Source organism: Echinops telfairi, unplaced genomic scaffold (genome assembly GCF_000313985.2).
Source record: "Echinops telfairi isolate 266 unplaced genomic scaffold, ASM31398v2 ScPeMD7_7412;HRSCAF=8450, whole genome shotgun sequence".
NCBI lineage: Eukaryota > Metazoa > Chordata > Mammalia > Afrosoricida > Tenrecidae > Echinops > Echinops telfairi.
The window spans coordinates 10,576,879-10,599,063 of record NW_022111312.1 but is presented as its reverse complement, the minus strand read 5'-3'; the positions used below and the strand labels follow the sequence as shown (position 1 = coordinate 10,599,063).

Here is a 22,185-nt window from a genome sequence, read left to right as displayed (position 1 = left end):
GATAAGGTCTGTGAGATGCTGGAGGCAAAGGTGACAAAGTTCAGCAGGTTATTTGTCTGCTTGAGAGGCTGGTGCAAGGGCCTGGCTAAAACAACCAGTTCCCTTGAGGAAGATAAACCCAGTGCTGGCAGCAGTATTCTCTCTCTCTCTCCCTCTCACTTTCGTTTCCTCTGCAGCAGGAAAGGGGGAATATGGAAAGTCGGCTCTACCAACTCCCGAGAAGTCCTTGGGCTGAGAGCCTGTGGGAAAACCCACAGACTTACTTCCCAGCCACTTTTCCTGGCCATCCTTAAGGCCCAAAGAGATTCTTCCTGCGTTGAAAACTCAGTTTGCGTTTCCAAACCCACTGAACACTTAGTTTCGGTTTCCAAACGTCACCAGGGCAGGGAGGAGCCTGCCGGCGGGGTAGCTTCTGAGTTTAAAGGGGAGGAGTCCTACATTGCTGAGAGGGACCCCGGCCCTCTCTCCGCTCCGAGAGAGGACCGATAAAGCCCCACCGCCATCCCCGCTGTTTCAGCTTTTCGGCTTGGAGGAAAAAGGCTGGAGCGTGCACCTTTCAATAGCTGAGCGTGCAGGAGAGAAGAGATTCTCCCAGGCAGCCAGCCTCGGCCTTTGAGATGGAGTTTGGCCCTCCGGACCTGTATGACACCCCTGCCTCCAGGGTGGATGCCTTTGTGGGGCAGAACCTTCAGCCCCAGGGAGACTGGAAGGAGGAGATGCAAGATGCCTGCCAGAGAACTGAACGGTTCCTGAGGGATCAATGCTTCCGAGATGCGCTGATTCTGGACCAAGAAGTCAGGGTGCTGAAGGTGGTGAGGGTGAGCACTCGGGGACCCTGGGAGCTCAGATCCCCGCTCTGCCCCTTCGAGTGGGATCACGTCATCTCTCTGAACGTCAGTCTTCTCATAATATGGTTATTAAGAGGTGTCGATCGTATCAGGTATCAGGCATCGTCAGAACAAAAAATCATATCATTGTGAATGAGGGGGAGTGCAGAGTGGGGACCCAAAGCCCATCTGTAGGCAACTGGACATCCCCTTAGGGGAGGGTCTCGGGGAGGAGATGATCCAGTTGGGTGCAGTGTAGCAATGATGAAACATACAACTTTCCTCTAGTTCCTAAATGCTTCCTCCCCCTCCAACCCACCCACTATCATGATCCCAATTCTACCTTACAAATCTGGCTAGACCAGAGGATGTACACTGGTACAGATAGGAACTGGAAACACAGGGAATCCAGGACAGATGAAACCTTCAGAACCAGTGCTTAGAATGGTGATACTGGGAGGGTGGAGGGAGGGTGGGGTGGAAATGGGGAACCAATGACAAGAATCTACATATACAACAGAAAAGTGGGTGAAGGGAGACACCGGACAGTGTAAGATATGACAAAATAATAATTTATAAATTATCAAGGGTTCATGAGGGAGGGGAGAAGGGGTAAGAGGGGGAAATGAGGAGCTGATGCCAGGGGCTTATGTGGAGACCAAATGTTTTGAGAATGATGAGGGTAAAGAATGTACAAATGTGCTTTACACAATTGATGTATGTATGGATTGTGATAAGAATTAAAAAAAAAATATATATATATATGATTATTAATCCAGCTCTCAAGAGATTCAGTCGACTGAGAATAGCAGTAGAACCCTGTAAGCTTTATGCTTTTTTGGTTTCTTTTGGAAGAAAGCCTACGTTATGCTCCCAGTCCTAAGGATGCCCTCCTGTATTGTTCTAGAACAGCATGTACTGATTGTGTTAGAAATTACTTGCCAATGACACGTTGATTCCTTGTGACTCCCGACTGTCTGGCCTGGAGAGACTTCGGAGACGGATGGCAACTCTTGCAGGGACATTTCTTTCTTTTTTTCCTTCTTTTTAAATCATGTATTGGGGGCTCTTGCAGCTCTTATCACATGCCATCCGTCCGTCTGTCCATCCATCCATCCATCCATCCATCCATCCATCCATGTGTCAAGCACATTTGTACCTATGTTGCCATCATCCTTTTCAAAACATTTTCTTTCTGCTTAAGCCCTTGATATCAGCTCCTCATTCCCTCTCCCCTCCCCACCCTCCCTCCTTCCTGAACCCTTGATAATTTATTAAAATATTTTTTTTTCATGGCAAGGACATTTCTTGGCCGGACTTATTCATGCTACGTGATGGCACTCACCTTCTTCCTTCTTCTCTTTCTTCTGGACACAAAACCCCAATCTCTAAGTCAAGGCCACCCTGCTGGTACAATGGTTACGAGTTGAGCTGGCGGTGGGAAACCACCAGCCACCCTGAGAGAGAAAGAGTCTGTCTACTCCCTCCCCTACAGAGTCAGTCCTAGACACCCCTGGGGGCAGTTCTACCCTGTCCTTTGGGGTTGCTATGGGATGGAATCAATCCCATGGTAGTGAGAGGAATCAGTGATAGATCTGAAGTCACAAATCCCTCCTGATTTTTTTAAAAGTAGTATGCAACTATTCTTGTTTTTAAAGCACCACAGAACTGGTCCCAACCTGTGGCAACCTCCAGGGGTTGTCAGAGTTCAGTCACAAACCTAGGGGCCTACGAGGTGGATGACGATGCTCTTCAGGAACACACACTGCTAACACGTTTGTGGATTACGACCACGTCCAAAACACATGGGAGTCACTACAAGACACTGTCCTTTACATGTGTGACCATGTAGGGAAAAAGCACATTCTTTAAAATGATTGGATACTTTTCAGGTGGGCCTCTACCAACTCACTTGCTCACAGTGGTTACACGTGAGGCTCTGGACGGAGGACACGGAGCTAGAACGTGAAGGACTCTGAAAAGAAGACTCCGCTGGCAGAGAGAGAATTAAGTCGAAACTCTAAGACAATGTCACCCATGTTAACGTGTAAAATTATTAACTAGATGACATTTGTGCACATTAGGACATAACTAGGTATCAAGGTCATCACGCTGAGTCAGGGAAGGGGACCGTGAGCTAGCATGCTGTCTACAGAACATTCTATACCTGGGAAGTGTATTGAGACGGCAGGGTTTCTGCATGCTGGCAGGGAGGGACGGGTATGTGGCTGTAAGTGAAGGGGGACTTAGTGATGGTATCATTCTGTATCTTGATCCAATGGTGGCTACGGGAATCTACACGTGATTAAAATGTCAGGAATGGCACACACACACACACACACACACACACACACACCAATGTCAGTTTCCTGGTTTTGCTCTTCTGCCATGTTTATGTAAGATGTAACCGTTGGGGGAAAAACCACCCTCCGTCTTCTCTTTCCAACCGCCTGTGAATCTATCATCATTTCAAAATCAAAAAGTTTCACTTAAAGTTTTTTCCCCCAATTTCATAGCCAGACACATAACATATGTACAACAGATATAGACACACAGACATGTATTTGTCTCGGCCAGAACCACCCACTAGAACTTTCTACAATGATGGAGACGTCTCTCTGTGCTGCCCCACACAGTAGCCACTAGCCTTGTGTGGCTAGTAAGCACGTGCAGAGGGGCTATGTGTGACTGAGGAACGGAAGGTGTTATGTCATTTCATGAAGTTCAACCTAAATAGCCCCGTGTGGCTTTTGGCTGCCAAATTGGACAGGTGTAGAAGACGGATGGAATGGTCTATAAGAACCTGGGAATCATGGCTACCTTTGGAGAAGAGATTTAAGTCCTAGAGTAGAATGGTGTGTATCAATTCATTTCTGTCCTCCCTTTAGCAAGCGTTTCTTTTCTCTGACCAATTGAAGGCAGAGTAGCACCCACAGCACAGGTAGACGGTGGAAGCCAAGGATGCCTTTTAGAGCCTGTGTGAATGGCCCGATTTGGATGGGAGCTCCAACCTCAGATGCCAGGCCCCCCCCCCCCACAGGTGAAGCTCAATGCTGTTGTCCCCACAGGGCGGCTCTTCCGGGAAGGGGACTACGTTGAAGCACAGCTCCGATGTGGACCTGGTCATATTCTTGAGCTGCTTCTCCAGCTTCCGAGAGCAGGCCCAGCACCGAGAACTCGTCATCAACTTCATCCAGGAGAAGCTGGACCACTGTAGTAGGAGTCTGGCTTACAACATATCCTTGGTCCAGCACAGAGTGAGGGCTAGGTCACCTCGCTCCCTGTCCTTCGAAGTGCAGTCCAAGAAGAGCAGCGATGTCATCCGGGTGGATGTGCTCCCAGCGTTCAATGCTCTGGGTAAAGTCAGCGTTGGGCCAGAGTAACCAGTCAAGGCCCCTTCTCCAACCTTGGTCTTGGGGGAGGTTTGGGAAAGTAGAAACCAATGAGAAAGGTTGGGGGGATAAGACGAGAGCTCTGCTTGAGGACTCAGTCCTTCCGTAAATGCATGCATTGCCACGGTCCAATTGTTTCCTTGGGGAAGGGCCTGCTCCCAGGTAAGGGGTTCCCACTGCCAAGCCAGCACTTCAAGTCTTGGGAGGCAGCCAGACAGAACAAGATTGAAGTCATATTTTTAAAACAGGCCTCTTCCTGTTCACCAATGTTGACCCTAAGACTTAGCAGTGGTGTGACCTTGACAAGCTATTAAACCCCTTCAAGACACCAACCTGTGAAAGGAGATGATTTCAGGTTGAATGCTAGGACACCATGGTGGACCTATTAAGATGCCAGTTTCCTCTGGCTCCACTGGTTTACCTACTTCATGAAGCTCTCCGGGGGATTCCATAGACTTAGCTTGGTGCCTGCCTCATGGTAAACCTTGGGTCAATGTGAGTTATTGGACATCCATGTGAACTGAATGTGCTACCCAAACCTCTAGGTCCCTAGGTCATTTCAAGCATTTCCAGCTTGACTATTAACCTAGGGGTGGGTGGTTCGAATCCATCCAGTGGCCCCAGGTAGGAAAATCTGGCCATCTGCTACCATAGATGACCACCAAGAAGGCACTATGGGGCCGTTCTCTGTTACACGCGGGTCATCCTGAGTCCGAACCGCCAGCAATGGGTCTGGTTCTTTGGGGTTGATTATTTTGGTTTTCGGGTTGTCCAACCCTCCAGGCACTTCTTTCGTGCCACTGACAGGGTTATAACATAGAAAGGATGCTATCGTGAAACGGGGGCCTGCATGAGATCCCTGAAGGAGCCCTGGTGGCCTAGCCCGTGGGGCTGCAAACCACAAGGTCAGCAGGTGGGATCCCACTAGGCACTCCTTAGGGAAAAAAAGATGAGGCTTTCTGCTTCCTTCACTTTATACAGCCTTGGAAACCCAGAGGACTCAACGCGGCGGGAGGGAGCTGGGCTTGGGGAGTTTCTAAGCACGCTAGACCTCTTCCTAGCTTCCTCCTCTCAAAGAGTGCATATGCATCTTCTCCTTCCAGGAACCTTCTTCCCAGATATGAAGCCGCCACCGGAAATCTATGAAGACCTGATCACTGCCGCCGGCCACCCTGGGGAGTTCTCGTCCTGCTTCATGGAGCTGCAGAGGTGCTTTGTGAAGAGTTGCCCGACCAAGGTGAAGAGCCTCTTGCGGCTGGTGAAGCACTGGTACCTGACGGTGAGAGACGGGCACCAGCCTAGGAGATGCCAGGACCGAGGGGAGGGTGGGCACATGACAGCATTGTTTTCCTTTCATTCTTTTTGATTATGAATTAGATGAAGGTGTATGAGGCCAGCCATACGTTTACATTCAACAGACTCTGATTCAACAGAGTTAATTCATACATCCTCTGATTCGACTGCCATCCGTAAGGTCCTATCACATGTCCCACTTCCCCCTTGGGCTTCCTGTTTCAATTCCTCCTTCTTTCCTTACCCTCTGGACTTTTTTTTTTTGAGGGGGGGCATAGTAAATTCTGCCCTTTTGATCTTAATTGGTGGATTGTTCTAACGTGGAGCTGAGTTCCGTTCCAGACCTCAAAGGTAAGGGTCATCGTCCAGGACTGGGGGATGGTGGCGGGGGACACGCACCAGTAAGCCTGGAATCTTAGGATTTTCAGGTCTGTCCATCCAGGACCGTCTCGTGCGATCCTTTTCAGGGCAGTTGGTAGGGGTCGCTAGGCACCCTCTAGTTCCTCTCGTCTCGGGTTGGCAGAGATGGGTGTGTGCATGACACGGGAATCCATGGGGCTCATTGTGTCCCTGTGCCTTGTGATGTTCATCACTCTCGGTGATGAGCGAACCCGACCACTGCCCTTTCGATGGCTGCCGACAGCTCTCAAGACTGCAGCCTCTTCCCACCAAATCCGGATGTGAGGTATTGTCTTGGTAAACTCGGTTATGCCCATCAACCTTGGTCCTGACAGCAAACCACCTCCGCCCAGGCCCAGGGACTCATTCCCTCAAGGTGTTTGGTTATGTCTGAGACGTTTTCATCACTCCGTCCTCCGTGCGCCAGCATAGTTGGACAAAGAAAACTATGCACCCAACCCAACTCTCCAAGCCTAGGGGACAGCTCGATAGTGTGAGTGAGCTAGTACACGTCACAGCGATTTATCGGCGGAGAGCACTGTGCACCGTGAAGGTTAGCTATTATTTGTCTCCGTTTGCTATTGCTGCCAAAACAGAAATGCAAAAAAAAAAAAAAGGTTGGGATCCAGGCGAAGGGGCAGAGACTCTCGGAGGAGGTGGAACAGCAAAAGGGGGAGGCTGCGTCCGAGGGGAGCACCTTGTGTCTGCCGTCATCAGGGACTGAGTTGGGGTCCTCTACACCTTTTCCAACCCTGCCACCCTGACTCCTGGGCACCTCAAACCCAGCCCGCCTGGGGATCCCCAAGAGCCTGGCCTCTGTCACTAGACATCCAGCTGGACGCCCTATCCTACCTCCTGCACAGTGCCCTGCAGGGGGCTTACCGCCTCCAACAGCCCCTGCCCTTCTCCCCCTCCTCCCCCTGCTGCACCCTGGAGGCGAGAAGGGTGGGATATTTATGACAGGACAGGCCAGGGCCAGTAGCAGTAGGGATGTGAGAGAGCTGAGAAACCCTAGCGAGGATGGCCAGGGGGTTCTGGGGCTGACCCTAAGGCCTCGCTGATGCCACCGCTGCCATCACCACCTCCTGCCAAGAATGGGAAGAAGGAAGCCCATGATCTGAAACCTTCCCCGGACACACCACCTACTGCCGAGGACTGGGAGTCCGAGCACTAAAACACGGAAGGTCCAATACCGCAGCACCAGAGAGGGCCTCTCCTGGCCACCTACCCTTGTCAGAGATCGTCCCAGAAGCAGGCGCCTCCACTCACCCATCCACCCCACAAAATAACTATGGTCCCAGGAGTGGTTCTGAGTGTCCCCTGGTGACACCTGGATCAGACCTAGAATCCCAAGGCAAAACAGTCTCTGAACCTCATCCTTAAACCCATGCTGTCCTTTCCATACCCCAAAACACCATTCCCATCTCCACCTCCAACTGTACCTACTGCTCTAACCTCGTGCCCACCCGATCCCCAACTCCAGTCCTGACCCCAGAGCCATGCCACCTATCTTCCCGCCTCAGCCAATTCCCAACACCATCTCCGTGTCTGACTATCCCGGGGCCCCTCCAACCTCATGCCCAACTCCATTCCTGCCTTCCAATCCCATCCCTAATCTCAATCTCACATCTCCTACTCCCACCCATTCCCGTTCCAGCCCCCACCGCCAACCCAATTCCTCCATGCTAAACCACGCTTACCCGCAACTTGGTTGTTCTCATTCCTGCCTCAACCCAACCCAAGGCTCCTCTGTCATGTCATCCCAAACCCAAACCCCGAACTCAATCCCATCCTGATCTGTCCCAGTCTCTCCATTTCCCCCCTCCTTATTTTCAGAGCCCCGCCCCGCCCCCGTGGCATGCCTAGGGACCCCACTCCATAAAGAACCCTGTTGGCCCATGACAAATGGTCACCTGCACCCGCTCCTCCATTACCCGACCTTGGGTGATGGGGGACTCTGGTCCAGCAACAAATGGATGACCGTCTCAATAAAAAAGAACAAGAACAAAGATTGGCTTTAAAAAACAGAAATGTATTTTCTCGCAGTCTGATTCTTTCTAAGGGATACCTGGTGTTTGGTGCACGCCATCAATCCTTGGTGTCCAGCATGTTCCTTTGCCTGTTGACAGGTCCTCACATGGCACCCAGACTCCCTTGCGTGTGTGTCTCTGTGTCTATTGTCCTCCTTCCATACCTCAGAAGTGATTAGGCTTACGACAGACCAACGCTACTATCGCATGGCCTCATTAACGTAACAAAACCCGCCGTTTCTAAACATGGTCCTATTTACATGTATAGGATTTTAACACATATTTGGGGTAGGGCATAATTCAATCTGTAACATGCTTGCACTTGTTTGCTGCTTTAATTGCTACCTGCTCAGGAGCAGGGCCCGTGTCAGATGTCATGCGTGTGCATGGTGGAAGAGAAAGCTGCTGAGGTCTTACTGAGAATTGGAGAAACTGGAAATTCCCGGAGGGATTGCTCTCTCGCTCCCTCACACTTTTCCACTCTCTCGCTCTCTGGCTTTCTCTACAGTACTTGAAACCCAAATATCGAAGAGTACCCTTGCCGTCCAAATACGCGCTGGAGCTGTTGACCATCTACGCCTGGGAAATGGGTACCGACAGGAAGGAGCACTTTGAGATGGACGAAGGCTTTGCCGCTGTGCTGGAGCTCCTCAGGGACCACGAAAGCATCTGCATATACTGGACCAAGTACTACGATTTCCAAAACGAGGTGGTCAGAGACTGCATCAAGCAGAAGTTGAAGGAATCCAGGTGAGGGGGGGTTGGTTTCAACTCCACGGGATAGAAGACCCACGTCAAACAGTTTTTTAAAGGAAAGGGTCAATCGTTGACCTTATAACCGAAGGTCCCAGAGGTAGAAGCTTCAGGTATGAAGTGATCTAGACCATCGCTATGTTGCCAGGGTCCTGAGCCTGGGAATCACTCAGCTTTGCCAGTCGAGGCTTCCTGTTTTTAGTTCAAGCTAATTCCCTCCTGGCTGTGTGAGACTTAAGCTTCTCCTCTGGAAATGGACCTTCTAATAGCCCAGTGGTTCTCAACCTGTGGGTTGCGACCCTTTTGGGGGTCAAACGACACTTTCACAGGGGTCACTTGAATTATAACAGTAGCAAAATGACAGTTATGAAGTAGCAATGAAAATAATTTTATGGTTGGGAGTGGGGGCGGGGGATCCCCACAACATTAGAAACTGTATGAATGGGTCATGGCATTAGGAAGGTTGAGACCCACTGCAGTATAAGATTGCTCCAGCATTGCTAGCAAAAAATCAGAGATAAATCTTGACTGGGCATGCCTTAGTTATAGTCCCACTCTTGAAACAAGAAGTTCGGCATGCAGGGAGCCCACCCTACCCAGAGGCAGGCACTTAACCCCTCTGAGCTCCTAAGATCAGAACCAGGAATGTGACTCAGGCTCACCCCTTTTCTCTCCCAGACCCATCATCCTGGACCCAGCTGACCCCACCAATAACCTGGGGAAGGGGAAGAGGTGGGACTTGGTAGCTGCAGAAGCTGCGTTTTGCCTGCAACAGCCCTGCTGCCGGATTGAAGATGAGGGTTGGCACGTACAGGTATGACCGCCCCCCGCCCCTGCGTCATGACTGATGGTGACTTCACTTTAACCCCCATGAATCTCCCACAACTCCTGCCCCAGCACCCACAAATCCCCCAACACCTCCCCTTAGAGATGTCCTGGCCAACCAGGTGTGCATTTCCTGCCCTCCTCCTGAAAATGCCCGGCCACAACTCTTCCTGCCTTTCCTGCACTATGCCTTCCCCTCCATAGCCAATCGAGGGGGTGTGTGTCAAAGAAAATGCTCACATAGAAGCATCGTGGAAGACAACGTTTCCTTTCATCATGTTTGGTCAGAACCTCCACTTCTTGATATTGAATCAGAGATTTAATAGATACACCCAGAAATTAGATAACAACAGCACAGGGTCCCACAGACCCCAGCTCTGGCCAGGCCCCTTCCCCCTGCGTAGATCACTGCTCTCCTCGCCTGAATGTGCCCCGGGCCACCGTCCTAGATCAGGACTTGCCTATGAGCTTACCGAGAAGTCTAATGCCCTCCAACCTGCTACTCCCAAATGGGCTTGTCACCTGGGACCACGTGTCAGACCCCACGGGGACATTCTGTGACTGGCTGCCAACCAGCCCCGCTGCACCTGAAACAAGTTAGATGCCCACCACACAGCTAGATGGGCCACAACCTCCAGGTCAAATCGGCTGCCTATGTCTACCCGATCACAGGTCCCTGCGTGGGACAGGCCAGTACTTCTGTTTCTTGCTGAGACCCCGTCCCATAAGCATCAGTATTGTTATGATTACTATTTTATATTTTGTGAAAAAATATGTCCACAGTAATTTTTTAAGTTAACTGTTGAAGGGTATGTACAAAGCAGTAAGTCTTCTTTTTATCTCCACCCCCAGATTCTCCGGTCTATACCTTTCCGGACATCCACAGATCAATTTCTTCCATTTCCTCCATGGATATACCATCCATGCACAACCTCTTGACTGTGTCTGGTTGTGCAGCCTAGGTTGTGTGTGTGTGTGTGTGCGCGCATGTTTTTACGTTTTCACTTAAATCATTAAGCTTTTCAGTAACTAATTTAAAATAACTTAGACAATTCCATATTTGCAGATACAGGTCTAACAGATATCTTCCTATAATGTAACTTTCAACCCGGGATACTCTTGAGAGTGAACGGTCATGGTATGAAAAGCGAGGACAAAAATAAGATATAATAAAAGCTAGGACAACAGGCATGAACCAGGACTGCCCTAGACGATTAGAGACAGAGTGTTATCCTCAATCGAATCCATCTTTTGTCTCGCCTCATCAGACTCCCATGCAGGAAAGTACTTTGATTTCGAGAACAAGTGACTTATGGACAGATTTTGGGGGGCTATTTCCAGACTTGCTAGTGCAGTAGTCATCCTTAAGTACACTGCATCTCTTAGCACACCATGACCAATGCCTCACATATGTGAAATCATTTGTCCTCATTGGAGGACAGAGGATGACCCAAGGTCCTAGGAGCCTCAGACAACCAAATGCCCTGCTTTGCCTGGGACAGTCCAAGCTCATGTCTGGTGTCCCCCAGAATTATTGGTAGCATCTACTTCTCCTTTTAAAAATGCTTCTGTCGGGGGTGGTAGGTTGCATGGTCAGTTGACAGACGAGGGGCTTTGGAGACAACCCTCAGTCATGATCACCCAGGGACCCTCACCTATCTCTACCTCCCTTTCAGAGCGCAAGAGACGTCCAAGTGACCTTGAGGATGACGGGCGAGGATGATCACACACTCTTAGTGAACCCCTACAGCCCCATTTGGAAAATGAAGAAAGAGATCAAGGATAGGATTTTCCTGTCTGGAAACTTGCGCCTCTCCTTCCAGGAGCCAGGTGGGGACCGAAAACCACTCAGCAATAGGCAGAGCCTTTCGGATTATGGTATCTTCTCTAAAGTGCGCATCCGGGTGCTGGAAATCTTCCCCCCCGAGATTCAGGTCTTTGTGAAGGAAACGAATGGCCAGAACAAGCCTTATGCCGTCAACCCTGATGACTTGATCGTGGATTTGAAAGACAAGATTGAGGCAGCAGGAGGGCCTGATGCAGAAGATCAGATACTAAAGTTCCAGAATCGGAAACTGAAGAACCATCGCACCTTTAGAGATCTGGACATTGAAGACTGTGACACCATCGTGCTCATCAGGAAAGGGTGACAGTTCCTGCAAGGCCCTAGGAGTGGCCCATGATCTACACACTTGATGCTCCTGTCACCCCAGTGTATAACTAAGTCCCTAGCACACAAATCGTTCACCCTTGAGGCCTTTGCCCAGCAATGGCCTCTTCCCTGGCCAGGGGAAGACATCCTTTTTAAGACTCACCTCAAGCAGGTATCCACTAACAACACGTGACCCCAAAGCAACCCTTGTGTCGCTAGGCCTTCCATCAAGACTGCCACCGTTCTTTTTCCTTATCCCCCATCACACCAGACTCTCAGTCTTGTTTCTTATCTCCCTTCTGCTCTGGGAGTTCCTTGGGGTGGTGGGAAACACTACTTTCCCTTGCTAATACCAGCCGCATAGCAGTCACGCAATGAATAGTCAGTGAATGAGCAGTAATATTTGCATTTACCGTGGGCTCCTCCTACTCCATGTGTTGCATATATCATTATCGTCTTTAATCTGTACAGCTAACCTAAAGAGTGGGTATTAGTATGAAGCCCATTTTATGAATAAAGACTGTGACGTTAAAAGCCTGGTAAAATGTGAGAGGTTAAAAGTCCGGTTAAAAAAATAAAAATGTGGGGAGGGGCGGGGCGAAATGAGCTGATACCAAAGGCTCAAGTAGAAAGAAAATGTTTTGAAATCGATGATGGCAACCTATGTACAAATGTGCTTGACACAATGAATGGCTGTCTGGATTGTGATAAGAGCTGTAAGAGCCCTTAATAAAATGCTTTTAAAAATAAACACATACAAATAAAAGGATTAAACTTATAAACACAACAAATACTTATACATCGGTGTTCACTGAAGCACTATTCACAGTAGCCAAAAGTGGAAACAGCCTAAAACAAAACATAATACTTACGTACAATGGAATACTACTCAGCCATAAAGATCAACGAAGTCCTGACACATGCTACGATATGGAGTAAAACAAAACCAAACCCAAAAAACCCTCCCTGCTATCAAGCCAATTCTGATTCTCAGGGATCCTATGGACAAAACAAAGTTGCCCCTTTGGGTTTCCAAAGCTATCACACTTTACAGGAGCAAAAAGTCTCAGCTTTTCCCCAAGAATTGATTGGTGGGTTTGAATGGCTGCCTTTGAGGTTTGCAGCCCAACATGTAAACCCACTATACTATCAGGACTCCTACAACCTGGATGGACCTTGAAAATATCGTGATGAGTTGAATGAGTCGGTCACAAAAGGACAAACATTGTATGAGCTCATGCGCGTGAGGTATCTGAAATAGACGAATGGATAGAGATCTAAGTTTATTAGTGTTTCCCAGAGTGGGAAGGGGGGGGATGAGAGCACACTGCTTAGGGGACAGCGAACCCCTGTTAAGGGTGATGATATAATTTGAATATTTGACTACAGATAAAGGTAGTGGTTGGACAACCAGACAAACTCAATGAATGTGCTTGTGCTTGAACTGGACATGTAAAGATGGCCGAAGTGCCCCGTGCTCACCTTCCATAGTAAAACAATGTGTCAGTCTGGACTAGAGAAACAAATTCATAGACACTCATATGGGTATAAGAAAGAGCTTTATATATACAAGAGTAATTCAATATTGAGAGAACATCCCAGCCCAGTCCAGATCAAGTCCTTAAGTCCGATATTAGTCCATATGTGTGATACCAATCTATAAATTTTTCTTCAGACTCACAAAACACATGCAATGATGCCAAATGCAGGAAGATCACAGGCCAGAGGGTGGAAGTCTTATGGATCAAGTGGCAGTGGAAGCATCTCAGTGCTGCCGTGGGGCTCCACGGGGCTCCTCCAGCTCCAGGCCTATGGCTCCATCAGTGTAGCTCCATCAGGCTCTGCTCAGGAATGCCTCACAGGGAGTGAGCATGTCCCGCCTCCAGCGAGCTATTTATCTCCTTAATGGCTCCCAATGAGGTCATCGAGCTGTGATCTGATTGACAGGCTTAATTCCATCCCTTCACTCTTAAGTCTCAAGTTGACAACAGAGTATGTAACTACCACAAACAAAATGGCTAAAATGGCTAACTTTTTGTTATATATATATAACATATATATAATATATCTATAAAACCACAGTAGAAAATTTTAAATAGTAATTTGTAAATGGTGTCATGCCTGACAACTGTGAGGGAGAAACAATCACATACAAAGGATCCTCACTAAGATTAAATGTCAACTTTCCCTAAGAAACATTGGCGGTCAGAAGAGAATGGAATGGTATATTGAAAGCGAGTACTGAAAGTAACAAACAAACAAATGTTAACCAAGAATTCTACACCCGATGAAAGTACCCTTTAAGAGTAAAGGTGAAATTAAAATATTTCCAAACAAACTAAGAACCAGAGTGTTCCCATCCGCCAGACTAGCCCTACAAGAACACTAATGAGCGCTCTACAGATGGCAGAGAAAAAGCACCAGAAAGCAATACAAACCTATACATTCAACAACAACACATTCAACACATATGGCCATTGACAACTAGGCAATGCTGATTCATAGGAACTACACATAAATATATATATATATGTATAAATCATATATATATATGATTTCCAAGGCTGTAAATCTTTAAGGGAGCAAACAGCTTCATCTTCCTCCCACAGCGATTGGTGGGTTTGAACCACTGACCTTGAAGTCAGCAGCGCAATGCCTAACCCACAGTGCCACCAGGGCCCCATAGGGACAAACGTCAAAGCTACTAATAAGGTCTTCATGCTTGGTCATTCTAAATGTCTCATCCTTCATATTTTCATAACGAATGTACAAAAGGGAAAGATAAACCACGAGAGGGTAAGGCCGCCACAGTACGAAGGGAGATGTGACAGGACACAAAATAAAAAGACATAATTTATGATAAGAACAACGAAAGCATGCAAGAGATCGATACAGATTTGGAATTGTTTGGAAGGGCATAACTCAGTATGGCACAAAAGTTACATTGTTATCAATGGATCATAAAGTATTATAAATGCAAACTATTAAATGTTTGGGTTTTTTACTTTTTAAATTTTATTTTTATTTTTTTGTTTTTTCACTTTTTATTGTGATTTGAGCAAAGACTTTCAGGAAGCAATTCGTATCCGTTGTGCGATCCCCACGGGATAGCACCCCTCACCCCACTTCCTTCTAGGGTTTCTGTTCCCACTGTTCCTTCTTTCCATAATCCTGCCTGCCTCCTGAACTTCCTGCCTGCAGCTTCTGAAAACGCCGCCCTAAGGAGTGCCTACCTCCCTGGTGTTCACCTTCTAACTCGCTGTCACTGTGTCCAATCTGACTCAGAGAGACCCTACAGGACAGAGTAGCACTGCTCCCGGGGGTCCTGAGACTGTGAATCTCTACAGCAGAGGGCAGCTTCACGTTTCTCCCCAGCAGCTGTGGGTGGATTTGAAGCATGGACCTAGTGGTTAACAATGCAACGCATAACCCACTGCACCACCAGGTCTCCTGTTAACCCTATCGTCCTGTCTAGTGTCTGGCTGAAAATTGAGCCACGGGGGTGAATCTGGTTCCAGGTCTGAAGGGTGACAAAGGACCCGTGGTCTCAAGGGTTCCCCAAGACTCTTCCAACCAGTAAGACTAATCTCTTTCATGATTTTGGAGGTCTCTTCCACATTTTTCTCCCACTCTACCCAGGACCTTCTCATGTGATCCCATTCAGACAAACGCTTAATGTAAATATTCATGGTAACCACCAAGAAGATACCCATTTCCCTGTGCTTCTATATGTTACTGAAACTTTTTTATTGTGAATTAGGGGAAAGTTTACAGAGTGGGTCATAATTTTATGTTCCACGATTGTGAACTATAAAGTTAAGGTTCATGCCCTGAAGCAATTGAGCCTGATCAATAACCACTCCAAGTGGAACAGAGAGAGCGAACTAGATTTTACTTGGAGGCTAGCCAGGCACCTATCCTTCCAGCAACATGGCTGTGTGGTAAGTTCTCTCCCTTTCCCAATTTCCCACACAATATTGATACTGTTTTCTTCTAATAATAAAAAGCATGAGCACATGAAAGAAGGATTCCAACATTTATTACCTTGGCATTTAATTTCTAACTGACTTTTTTTATCAGTTGTACATAATGACCAAGGGGTTCAATTAGACTCCCAGCAGGGTTCAGCTGTCAGGCATCAGAAGACCCAAAGCAAACAATCATATCGATGCAAACAAGGGAGGTGCAGAGTGGAGACCCAAAGCCCATCTGTAGACAATTGGACAGCCCCTCAGAAAAGGGTCACAAGGAAGGGACGAGCCAGCCAGTGTGCAGTATAGCGCCGACGAGACACAAACATTTCTCTAGTTCTTTAATGCTTCCTTCCCCCAGCTATCATGACCCCAGTTCTACCTTACAAATCCAGCTACATCAGAGCATGCACACGGGTACAGATAAGAGCTCTGGACACGCGGAATCCAGGACAGATAAACCCCTCAGGACCAATAATGGGAGTAGTGACACCATGAGAGTAGGGGGAAGGTATGGGGAGAAAGGGGAAACCCATCTCAATGATCAACGTATGTATAAGTACCACCATCCCCCCACCCAGGGTGATGGACAACAGAACCATGGGAGAAGGTAGGCAGCAGGTGGCTAAGATATGAAAACAATCATTTATAATTTATCAAGGGTTCGTGAGGGAGGGAGGGGAGGGGAAAAGAGGCGCTGACATCAGGGCTCAAGTAGAAAGACAGTGTTTGAGAAGGATGATGGCAACATCTGCACAAATGTGCTTGACATAATGGATGGATGGATGGATTGTGATAAGAGCTCTAAGAGCCCCCAATAAAATGATTAAAAATATGGTAGCAGACTGAGTGCCAAGTCTGTTTTGTCTGACTCTGGAGTTTTCACTTCTTTCCCCCACCCCACGCAAGTCCCTTCTCGTTCTTTTTTTAAAAATGAGTTTATTTTCAACAATTTCATGGAGATACAAATTCTATATCACACCTTTCCATCGCATTCATACGAGTCGTCCAACCATCACCCCAATCAATTCCTGCACATTTCTTCCTCCTTACACTCAACGTTAGCTCCCCATTTCCTGCCAGCCTCCCCCGCCACGTCCCTTTGAATCCAGTTGCCTCTATAGGTTTACCTGATCTGGGTTTCACAGAGAGAAAATCAAACAAAAATCACAACAGAACGCAAGCACACGGTGCAACAACAGTAACACAATGAAACAAAGAAAAATCTCAAGAACGAAACGGAAGTGGGTAAACGCTGGAGCAGTTGTACAGGGAGATCCCTTTCCTTTCTGGGCCTCCGTTTCCTTTTGTTGTTTGTCCCCAAGGCGGCCCGTTGGACTGCCATTCAACTCCCATTTACTGCCAGAGGGCCTTCCTCCATGACCGAACTCATTTCGGTTTCCAAACGTCATAAAAGGGAAACTCAAAAGGCTGAGAATCGAAACTAGCAGCGGGCAGGCTGGCCGGACGCCAGGCTCTTTAAGGTGGCCCAGGCTTCCCGCGTCAGCCCAGTGTCCCTGTGCATCACTGCCTCAGCGATGGGCTCCTAGCAGGGTGGCCGCTGGCAGGCCATCATCCCGTTCCCTCCCAGCTCCAGCCCTGGACCCCCCACAGGGCGGGAGTCAGTTGCCGCCTTCACGGAGTGGCTGTGTGTTTTCCAGGACAGGTGTGTGGCTGTCTCTGCCCAGCCGTGGTACTCTGGAGCCAGGATGGCGCTGGCTCCGGAGCTGTTTGACACCCCTGCCTCCAGGCTGGATTCCTTTGTGGCTCAGTACCTGCTGCCCAGCCGGGAGTGGAAAGCGAAGATGAAGAAGGTCGTGCGAACTGTGGAGCGGTTCCTGAGGGAGGAAGACTTCCAGGCCGAGCACCGCCTGGGCCAGGAGGTGCGGGTGCTGAAGGTTGTCGAGGTGAGACTCGTCTCTTCCATGCCAGGGCAAAGGATGGGGCAACACCTGGGCTGCATCACTCGTGATGCCGGGGCGCCCTTGCCGACTCACCCCTAACCCACGCTGCTGCTCACAGCTTGAGTTCTGCCGGCTTTTGCCTGCCTACCCAGACCAGGCAGCTGCCTTGAGCAGAACAGGTCTACTAAGAAAAGTACTGAGAACAGCTCACACTCTGAGGGACACGCATCGACCCCCTAAGCATGGGGCATCTCCCCAATGGTCGTACTCTGCGATGTAGCTATCATGTGACAGCTGAGCAAAGTAGCGGCTTGGAGACAACCGATGTAACATGTAACGTGTGGTCTTTGGCTGGGTTCTGGCTCGCAGAATCCATCTGTAGAATACACCTTGGAGACACTGGGAAAGTTCTCATATGGCCTGGGTGTCAGGTGATGGAAGAGCAGCATTGTTGGTTTTGATCGCTGTAAGACAGGCGGATGCTGGGGCTATTGTGGGGTCAGTTCCAGATCACCTCAATAAAGGGACGATCACAGTAACGCGAGTTACGAGAATGGTTTTGTTTGTTTCCTCGTGCATATGAAGGGAGCTCTGGTGGCATGGTGATTACACAGTGGGCTGCAACCCACAAGGTCAGCAGTTCGAGCCTACCAGCAGTTAGTCGCTATGAGTCAGCACATCGATGGCAGTGAGTTTGAGCTTGGAGTGCATATAAGAAGTTGTATTTGCACTCTATTGTAGTTTGCTTACAGCTAAAGATTTAAGGGATATAGTATCCTGATATCTGAAATTCACTTTAAAATGGTTTAGATGAAGCAAACGAGTCGAGGTGTGTATATCTGTTCATTCTAACTGGCTGGACAGAGGTGTGTTCATTGTATTTTCTGAATGTTTTCACATTAAGAATATTTTTTACAGGCTCCGAGCAGTGAAGTGATTTGCCTAAAGCCACATAGCTAGTCTTAGAGCTAGGATTTGCATCATAGTCTGTCTGTTTAACTCCACAGCCAGGACTCTGGGCTGTCCCACTGAGAGGTTTCCCCTAAATCCTTCCTCCAGCTGCCTTATGTCGCCTCCTGTCCTAACGAGGGTCAAAATCCAAGAGGGTCAGAGCTAGAATTAGAATCAGACAGTCTTAGCTGGTCCAACAATGAACCACTGAGAACACAGAGGCATAGAGAGGGTGAGAGACGTCCCTTGATCACACAGCAAATTGGTGGCAGAGACAAGACTAGAGTGGGGATTCCTGACTTTGAGCCCAGTGCTAAAGTTCTCACTTCAGGGGTCTCCACTCCAGGGAAGGAATCTGAAGCCTGAGCCCCCCACCCCTTCTTGTCACCCATCTGCGCTATGGTTCAGATATAAGACCCAGAAGTTTTGCTACCAGAAAGATCTGGTTCCTTCACTTATATAGGTCCTGTGACATTGAACTTATTGGATCTCTCAAGTCCTTGGTCTTGTCATTGGCAATTAAGAGTACAGTGAACCCTCGCCACTTCGCGCTTCGACTTCCGCGGCTTCACTCTATCGCGGTTTTTGTGTAACAGTGCATGCTCTGTCATTACTGCTACTGATTGGCTCATACTGTACACGCTTCTGTCTGCATCGCTATGTATCGGAACTACGGATCAGATGCATTTTTGCTTTTGTACAGTGTACTGTAATTGTTTGCGATTTTTAAGAAATTTTATCTAAGCCCTATGATGGCTCCTAAATGAGCTGCTTCTTCTAAGCCTTCTGACAATAAAAATAAGCACCAGAGGAAGATGCTCACCATCTAGGAAAAGGTAAAACTTTTGGATATGATCAAAGATGGCAAGAAAATCATGGAGGTTGCACGCCATTTCGACTTGAATAAGGAATCCTACTTCGCAGAATTTCATTTATCACGGTAGGGTCTAGAACCGATTACCGCGATAAACGAGGGTTCACTGTATCATTATCATGATGATGATGTCATCATTGTTTTGGGTGCCGTCCAGTTGGTTCCAAATCATAGCAACTCCATGCACAACAGGAGAAACATCGCATCATCATCACCACCACCACCACCGCTCCCTCAGTGCCATCGAGTCAAAGTCTACTGCGACTCCTGGCGACCCTGTAGGACAGAGTAGAACAGCCCAGGTGGGTTTCTGAGATTGCAACTCTTTACAGAAAGTACAAAGCCTCATCTTCCTCCCTCGGAGCAGCTGGTGGTTTTGAACTGCTGACCTCGCGGTGTGAAGCCCACATTCCCTCACACGAGGCAGCGCAGGTTGAGGGATTAGTGGTTCCTGGTGAATGTTTCGAAAGAGAAGCATGGTGATCGTTCTTGACGAACCGTTCTTCTGGGAATGGAGCGCAAGTCTGACTTACACAGCGCTTCCCAGACCCTGGCTCTCAGCCCTGAGAATGAAGTGGCAGGGAACGAGGAAAGACAGGGGAGAGGGGGACCTTACAAAGAGAATGAGTTTTGAGGGCGGCAAGTAGTCATTTCTCAGCCCTCAAAACCTGCTCACAGATCATAACCACGTCTCCCCTGAAGACCACTACGTGGTAGAGGCATCCATGGACCCGAGCGCTCCAAGGTCAGCTGTCAAGGATCATTTCTGGACTGTAATCCCCAGCACAGGAAGTCTGGTCATCAGGGTGGGTGACGTGAGTGAATGCTGCTGTCCTTGAACGAGCTGGGGCTTCAGGAGGATTGAACGAAGGACTTAATGGAGGCTTTCACCCATTACTAACCAAATGGTCGGGGACTTGAACCCACCCCCCAGCTCTGTGGAAGTAAGGGCCTGATGATCGGCGGACTTCTGTCAAAAGATGACTGCTCTGGCCCCTAGTGTTGCAGCTGGTAGCTTTGAACGGCCAAATTGTAGGTCAGCAGCCCAGTGCTGACACCTGCCACTCCGCCGGGGCTCCTTGGAATGACCCCCAACCAAACATTATAGAGCAGACAGGATAATGCCCACTTGGTAGATGGGAAACCTGAGGCTCCGAAGCCCTGCCTTGGCGTCCTTCAGAAGCAGGAGCTCTGGAGATGGGCTGTCTGGGTCAGACCCAGCTACCCTGGGACCAGGAGCGAGGGGTATAGCCTCTTGATATCTTAGTATTCTCACCTAGAAAGTGGGGACGTGAGTACGACCCCTCAGGGCTGTGGCGAGCATCAGATGGGATGCCCCTGGTGGGTGTCGGTTCCCATGGAGCTGGTTCCATCTCCTGGCAACTGACCAGCATGTCTCTGAGTAGGATCATGCTCCACGGGGTTTCGACCTTTTGGAAACAGATCACCATGTCTGTCTCTCTAGGCACCACTGGGGGGCTGCTGGGGGAGGGGAGGGGGGACGGCGGAGTGAGGGGTAGGGGGTCCAACAGTCAGTCCAAACAGTCAGTCCTTCAGTTAGTGGTCCAGCCCTTAACCATGTACGCCGCCCGGTACTCTCAAAGGGGCTGCTTGGTGTGAAGTTGATAAGGCGTGGCACAGGGTGACAGGTGTTTGGCGCTTGCTCCGCAGGCGGACTCCTCTGGAAATGGCACGGCGCTCAGGAATGCTGCGGAGGTGGAGTTGGTGGTGTTCCTGAGCTGTTTCCAAAGCTTCCGGGAGGAGACCAAGTTCCACCAGGCCGTTCTGAGCCTGATACAGAAAAAACTGTGGCGTTGCCGGGACCTGCTGGCCCTCGGACTCCAGGAGGTCTACGTGGCCCGGGGAGTCCCCGATGTTCTTGTCGTCACCATCCAAACCAGTGAGATCTTGGAGCTCGTCACCGTCACCATTGTGCCCGCCTACAGGGCCCTGGGTAAGGGGAAGGGGAAAACCTATTTGCCTTGATCACCCGCCCTCTGGGGACTTGCAATTCCTTCACTCATCAGGCCTGTCCCATGCATGCCTTCTTGTCCTATGCTGGGGGTGAGGGTCCCCAGTGCACAGGACTGGCCCAAATCTGGTCATCATTGACCTCTCCCCGGGAAATGGAGATGAGTATGAGTCACGCAGACAAAGGGACGATGGCAAATGGGGGTTAAATGTGCCGAGGACGAGAACAAGGCATCCTGGGTGCCTAGGAGAAGGAGCTATAACAGACCACAATGGGCTTCAGGGATGCTTACTGTGGGTGCAGGGGCCTGTACTTGCTTGAGTTTTCCCAGAAGCAGACCCTGGCCCAAGGATCTGAAGGCAAGCAATTTATTTGAGAGATGATTCCAAGGACAAACTGGTCGGGAAGTTGGGAAGTGAACAAGGGTGAATCTAGTCGCCTTTCAGGACAGGAATGGGAACTCCCTTACACCCATCCCTCACCCACCTCCCTATTCCCCTGCCTATGACTCCACCTTTGGCCAAACAACAGAGAGGTCTAGAAGGGGAACAACACCACTAGGAACACAGGAACCGCTTGGTATAGTGAACCAGAGGAGACCAACATGGCGTCATTTACACAAGAGCAAAGTGGAGAAGGGTTAGGAATGAAAACAGGAAACAGACAGCAAGTGGGATAAGCGATGTTACATTGTGGGAAATGCAGTTAATGACAGGAAGCAGAATGCGTACAAATAGCTGAATGGAAGTAGACTTTCTCTGTAAACCTTTTCACCCAATTCACAATAAAAACGTTTAAAGAGATTGTGTGTGTGTGTGTGTGTGTGTGTGTGTGTGTGTGTA

General features: G+C 49.0%; 2 protein-coding genes across 2 annotated transcripts in view; both read left to right on the top strand.

The window, feature by feature from the left end:
- Nucleotides 1-456: 456 nt before the first annotated feature.
- On the top strand, nt 457-12,297 carry LOC101656814 (2'-5'-oligoadenylate synthase-like protein 2). Its single transcript, XM_004709697.2, has 6 exons — nt 457-818; nt 3,896-4,184; nt 5,323-5,498; nt 8,450-8,691; nt 9,373-9,508; nt 11,196-12,297. Exons 1-6 carry the CDS (start codon nt 618-620, stop codon nt 11,667-11,669), a joined length of 1,518 nt encoding a protein of 505 aa, XP_004709754.1. The 5' UTR covers nt 457-617; the 3' UTR covers nt 11,670-12,297.
- Nucleotides 12,298-17,292: 4,995 nt separating this feature from the next.
- The window catches only part of OASL (2'-5'-oligoadenylate synthetase like), an 18,288-nt gene continuing 13,395 nt past the window's right edge, over nt 17,293-22,185 (top strand). Inside the window, exons 1-2 of the mRNA XM_013006402.2 lie at nt 17,293-17,549; nt 21,043-21,325. Coding sequence (XP_012861856.1) covers nt 17,352-17,549; nt 21,043-21,325 — 481 coding nt within the window. The 5' untranslated portion in view covers nt 17,293-17,351. The remainder of the gene's footprint in view (nt 17,550-21,042; nt 21,326-22,185) is intronic.